Raw genomic sequence first — 6426 nt, forward strand, 5'->3', positions numbered from 1 at the left:
TGGTGATAACTATTCAAGTTGTTAAAATTAATATACACAATAAGTACAATGCTATCATTACCACTGCCATAATAACAACACGAAATGTCTAAAAAAAGATAATAACGCTGATAAGTTTCGCAATTGTATAATCAATTCAAGAAATGAACAACCATGTCGCCATCTTCACGAATTACATCGTTACGGCACTCAATTAAATGGCCTCACTCCCAATAGCAAAATAAAGCCCAATTTATTCCTTGCACGTGGTGATAGGCTAATACCAACAAAATGTGCTGAAACATAATCACGAGTCTACGTCCACAAAGTCAGTTAAGCTAAGAATGGACCATGCATTCACATTCTTCGGCACAATAGTGTCTATTTAACATTAAAAATACAGGGAGAATTGTACTCACTTCGCCATGATCGTCACTCCTCCCTTCCGGAGTATTTTCAGGCAGGAAATACAAACGCAAACTAGACAACACTTGATCGCTATTTTTGTCCTCCCATAGTAGTTGTAGTTCACCAATGCTCACTAAATCCGAGTCACTCCATATTTTCACAAAAAAGAATTCACTCAACGCTAAAATTTTATATTTTCCATTTTTGTAGTACTTAAAAGCTTTATAAAATGTATATGGTCCGTGGTGGCCACACGGTGCACCAACAAGCTGAAATGAAAATACACAATTTAATCTAAAACGTCTCCGTAGAAAACGAAATTAAACGAAAATCGATTTGCATTTCATAAAAAAATTTCAATTGAAGCCATTCACCAACACGTAAACTAACGGGAATCGCTAATGTCAATAATTATGCATTCCATAATTTATAAAAATTCTGAATATAATCACAATCATAGTTATGGGAATGCTATAGCATTCATGAACACATATGCAAGTACACTAACCTGTATTTTATTGTTATCCATTACAAAATTGAGTGAAATCACTGAGCTCAAACACAGCACGCCACTGGCACATCAGTCTACTTTGTATTTACTCTAATTATGTGACGTCACCGATACTGTGTTTCTTACCCATGATGCTTTGAGGCAGATAAGAGTCAATGGCGGACAGTTAACTCAGATGATGGGGCGGTGAACGGTCATTCCGGCTTTCTTCGTCGCGTAGTTAGTTAAATTTGTCATCGTCACGGTGTAGTGAAGTAGCCAGTTTATTGAAAATACTTTAAAGTTTGTTATTCAAGTCCTTTTTTTAAGGGACATTGCTGTCTCATTTTTTAAATGTGTCGTGAAACCTGAAGTAAATCTACTGTGGACTCCTGTTTACGAATATTTTGTGTCTCTTGGATAACGCCTTTTGTACAAACTTCGTTTTGACGCCTGTATATAGCATACGTCAGTCATGTCTATTAATGTAGTTATTGAATGTTCATCGTCTGGCCAGCTTGGCGGCTACCACGAACAACGTGCATATCCTACGGACACAGTGGGAAGACTCATTGATAATTATTGTGCCTTTAAGGTAAACATTACATAATTAAATCGTAAGACTGGGTCATTAATAGATTATGATTTATTTTACGAATTTATTTTCTTTTTTTCCCAGGGAATTAGAAGGGAACCCGCATTTGTGCTTCTTGGAAAGGATAAGTTGCTTCGTGAATCTATGAAAACTATTGCCGAAGCTGATATAAAGGACGGTGATCATCTTTACCTCGTAAAAAGAGGTATATAATTTCATTTAGGTGATGATATTGTCAATGAGTGATGTTCTTCGCTGGTTATATAATGTTAGATGGCATTTCCTCTGAAGGTCTCTAATTCGGGTATATGCGACTCTGCTCCTTTTCTTTAAACTCATTTCACTAGTATTTTAAATTTTTAAGCTTGATTTGCAAATAATGATTTCTTGTAGAAAGACACTGGATTAAGGGATCGCTGACGACGTTTTATAAAAGAGAAACCCGTTTTCTCATGGGATGTTTGTCTTAGAGAAAACTCATTCTCTTTGAAGTTCCATAAATTATGAACTCATTGTCATACGTTTGTGCTTCAGGAAATCCTTCGGAGTTGAGGCTCAGCCGTTGGTGGTTACTTTGTGGAATTGCGTTGACAATTGGTATTATAGGCTTGGCAACGATTACCATCCTGTACGTCAGCACAGTGTACCCACCATTTGATGTGAGTATAGATTTCAACTTATCGATATTTTATTTGGGATGATTCATTCATCATCTTTGTTGAACACAATAGAACAAGCAGTTATGGATATATTTATGCAGGTGTTGATTATATATATGTCATGATGTTTATGGAACTAAATTCTAAAAAGCATTGGTTTTCTTAATCGTTATCAATTCATATGGTGGTGCTAATGTCAGTTATTTTTTGATAACCTTTAAATACATCTTTGAAAGAGGAAGTTAATGATTTACAACTCAACACACATATTGAAAGTAGTATTTTTATTCTTGGTCAGTTTTGCCGAAAGCGATGTTTCATTTTTGGAATATTCAGTTTTTTTTGGGTTATTATCTTCTGGGTTTCATAGCTTCTGGGCTTCGTTAATGGCAATATCTCTGGTTATTGAGCTAATTTTTTTGTCTGAAGACATGCCATCCATAAGGTATAGGTCATCATCATAAGTCAACAATCCTAAGATTGGTTTGACGCAGATCTCTGTGCCTCTTGTATCTGCTAGCCTTTTCATTGTGACATCTGTATAACCTGTCCTGTGCAACTAATTAGGAGCTGTCCCTTGCCCTTCTTCTATTCCACCTCTCCTATAATTTTTTTCATCGGGTCATCATGTCTCATTATGTGTCCAACTAAGTCGTCCCTCAAGGCTTAGTCGTCTTCTCCATAAGGCTTGTAGTAGAGTTTTATTTGCACCTAGTCTTCTCAGCACTTTCTCACTACTTACTCGGTTGATCGATTTTATCTTCACCATTCTTCGGTAGAACCACATTTCGAATGCTTCCACGCTTGACTTCTCTGCTGCTGTCAACGTCAAAGGATGGGTTATCCATACAATTTGTGTGTACCTCTTCTGCTGGTCATAATCTCTCTCAGCATCACATAATGCACCCCGTCTAATGTTTACATTATTATTTTGTTCGTATAATTTTCTGTAGTTTAGGGCTGCATTCCTTTGCCAAAATCGTATGGTAAGCCTCCATATTTTTATGAATTCAATTTACCAGGCCTTTTTCAATATCACTCTCGCAATGAAAAGATTTTATTGGCACTGACTTGGCATGAAAAATTTTTACATTGGTATATGGTAAAATAAATCCTTTCCAATATTTTAAAAGTTCTCATAAGGCAGGATTCGAATTAAAAACAATTTAATATATTGTTATCTTGAAATGAAATGTGCCTACTGTAATTTGAATTTAAGTGGTGTTTGGTTAATGGTGTGGGCGTTTTAGATTTTGTATGTCTACACTTTTATCCAAATATTGAAGTTACATACTAATGGGTATTAGTATGTATGGATTTTGTAATGTTCAAGTAGTATTTTTTGTAGCTTTCTATATTTTGCATAGAAGAGAGAGCATTTTTTCTAGTATTGCAAAATGTGAACATTGTGCGATAGAAATGTGCATTTTCCAAACATGTAAATGGTGAATGGGAAATAGAACCTGTTCTGATTTTACTCAGACAGGTATTTAATATTGAATCCATTTGTTTGTACAACGGTTTGCTCTGTGACCATAAATCATTTCTCCATATCTTGTTATTATGGCAGTATGTTGATCTGCAGTTGCGTATCCAATGGCTTAAATGTTATCTCTGTTCCTCGAGTTGAATCAAAGCCTGTTTCACAGTTGTTTCAGTTACTTTTTTGCTCGTGCAAGTTGATTGAAAAACAAATTTCCAGATGTCTAAGACCATTATGTGTTGAAACTTCCAGGTTTCAACTTTAATTTAATGGGTATGAAAAGTTATCTGAGGTATACCTTAATTAGTAAAACCTCTCAATAGAAATGGTACAACACATGTTTCGAACAAGTTGGTTGTAGAATTGTGATGAGTTAAAATTGTGCTGACTAAATGGCATCTGCATAGCAAAATGTAATTATTGTGGGAAGAAATTGAGGGAAGTGTTAAGGAATGAGAAGAGGTGGTATAGAGTTAAAGTAAGGTGAACTTTCCTGTAGTCACAATTTATTTGCCTAGATTTTGAATAGTTCTAGGAAATGGTGTTGAATTGGGTTGTAAAGTGGAAACATTCTTCAGGATTTTCAAAAGTAACCATGGTGAAAATTTCAATCTGAATTCCAGCTGAGGTCCCTTTGTTGCATGTCGGTGGTATTTTATGTCTTCAATCCGTTTTGCTAGAGCCATCCAGAGGGAAATGCTTCCCCCATTGTGAGAACGGTAGCAATTTTTGTCCTGTATGGGAATCTCTCTGAAAAATCTGACAAATTGCCATAAAATACATTCCACAATCCATCGACCTTAGTCAATAGGGCAGCAGTCTCATTATCCATCCACTGGCCATGACCTCCATTATTGATTAGCAGTTTTTTTTATAAAACTCTTTAAAAAATTGTGGGTGACTGGGGTCCCTGTATTGCTTGTCTTTAATTCTCTATGGACATTATTTGTTTTTCTTGAATTCGATGGCTTCACAGATGAGTGAAAATTGTAAATTTCATGCCTTAGTGATGACTCATAGATTTATCGACGTTGATTGTGTCTCTTAACCTTTTCCCTATGAAGGCCATGTTTTCACGGCTTTGCGGACAAGCATGCCAAGTGGGTCCCAAGCGCCATTAGCGTCCCTAGGCACCAGAGGTCCGACCCTTTCTTATTGTCCGTGTGGGGATTATCTCCGCCCATTCCGGCACTTAATGTCCTACTGAAGGAAGGTGCTCATGGTTTATTATTTATTTTTAAGTTAGAATAACTAAAAACGTACATGTAGCATTTATTGAAAATCGATGCCAAGTATTACATTCTATATGTTCTACTGATCGGTTCCAAATTTTAAACGGAACTCCAGCGTTTATATTACCGGAGTTCATCATTACCTAGAACAAATTTTGGAGATGCTAAGGTTAGATGTTTAATTGTTATTTTTAAACCTTACTAGCAAATTTATAGGAGCGATATCGTTATGATTTACATCTAAAGATATACGTTAGCCACATTCTAAGTGTACATTTGCGGTGAAATTTGGTGAAATATCCGATTGAACTCCTATGAAAAAAGCCCTCGTAATGTAATAAAATATGATTCTCTTCTCTTTCTTGTTTCGTGCGTAATATGAATTTATATTTATCTAAGTGAAAATGCTTTATAAATATAATTTAGCCATTTCAAACAAGAAATTTGTAAGATTCAAGTAGTTTTATGAGAATTTTTTGGGAAAATATTCTCGAAATAAAATTCGAAACGTTTCATTCTCATGGTTTCAGAATGCTCATGGAGAGCTAAACCAAATGAGAGTGTGGATTTGGGTATCATGGATCTAAAATATGTTAATATCATAAATCATAAATACCTAGAAGTATACTAGGTACATTGAAAGATTTCATTCCCTTTAAAGTATTTGTTGGTCTACGATGCCCTTTGCCCTTTTGCTGAAAACCCTAAATTTTTTTGTCTATGCATGTAAATCTCAGAATGTAGACACTTTCATATTAAAACAATAAATTACTGTGTCTGGCCTGAAATATGAAAGAATAATTTCAGTGAGTGATATAGCAGTAATTATAATTTGCATATTGGGGTCATAATGGTATCAAAGTCTGTACTCCACCCACCCCCACCTTGTTGTGAGACTATTGTGTAGATCGACTAGATGTGCAGTCCGATTACCTGAGGTAACTCAAGGCACAGCTTCACTTATGCAAATCGACAAAGATTATGTCTAGGTGAGGGTATTGTGAAGAGTGTATGGAGAATAATTCTTGAGAAGATATATACATCACTCCTGCTTAACTGGGCTCTTTTTTGTGAAGTATTACTTCTTTAAAACTCAGGCTAAAAGCTTCATATTTTCAGTGTTTATCAAGTAGATTCATGTTACAATTTGCCTCTTGTCTTAAATATGAAAAATTTCTGTCAGTATTTTCTCTAAGGTAAAAGTGCCATTTTGAGATACAAGGAAATGTTGATAAGATTGTGCTATTTACATCTTTAAGATTTCAAGATAATAGCTTAAGTTCTATACAATCATCATTCCACAAAAAAGGGTGGTGGTAAATAGATGGTCTTAACTCTTTCTCAGACGTATATAGATGACATCACCGACTTCTGCTGAGCTGGTTCCCATTTCTAAGCCTCTCCTCTTTTTCCTTAACGGTCTCGCATGGATTTTTATTATTTATACCCTTGTGAGCTATTCCTTTCCACAGAGAGTAGTTCTCTCTGAACAATAGGGTGGTTTCCTATTTTTTTTAATTGCCTAAATCAAAATATCATGACTCGTGGAGTACATATTTCACGCTTTTTGATTTTTAAAT

General features: G+C 35.4%; 2 protein-coding genes across 4 annotated transcripts in view; one reads left to right on the forward strand and one right to left on the reverse strand.

The window, feature by feature from the left end:
• The window catches only part of LOC124156341, a 71155-nt gene extending 70136 nt beyond the window's left edge, over positions 1-1019 (reverse strand). For both annotated transcript variants that reach the window (XM_046530844.1, XM_046530843.1), the window contains exons 1-2: positions 896-1019; positions 399-656 (exon numbers count right to left, since the gene is read on the reverse strand). In XM_046530844.1, the coding sequence (XP_046386800.1) occupies positions 399-656; positions 896-916 (279 nt within the window). In that variant the 5' untranslated portion in view covers positions 917-1019. The remainder of the gene's footprint in view (positions 1-398; positions 657-895) is intronic.
• A 48-nt stretch (positions 1020-1067) lies between these two features.
• LOC124156343 (ectonucleoside triphosphate diphosphohydrolase 1-like) overlaps positions 1068-6426 on the forward strand; it is a 110141-nt gene continuing 104782 nt past the window's right edge. For both annotated transcript variants that reach the window (XM_046530848.1, XM_046530849.1), the window contains exons 1-3: positions 1068-1472; positions 1557-1677; positions 2007-2131. In XM_046530848.1, the coding sequence (XP_046386804.1) occupies positions 1353-1472; positions 1557-1677; positions 2007-2131 (366 nt within the window). In that variant the 5' untranslated portion in view covers positions 1068-1352. The remainder of the gene's footprint in view (positions 1473-1556; positions 1678-2006; positions 2132-6426) is intronic.

This window comes from Ischnura elegans, chromosome 3 (assembly GCF_921293095.1).
Source record: "Ischnura elegans chromosome 3, ioIscEleg1.1, whole genome shotgun sequence".
NCBI lineage: Eukaryota > Metazoa > Arthropoda > Insecta > Odonata > Coenagrionidae > Ischnura > Ischnura elegans.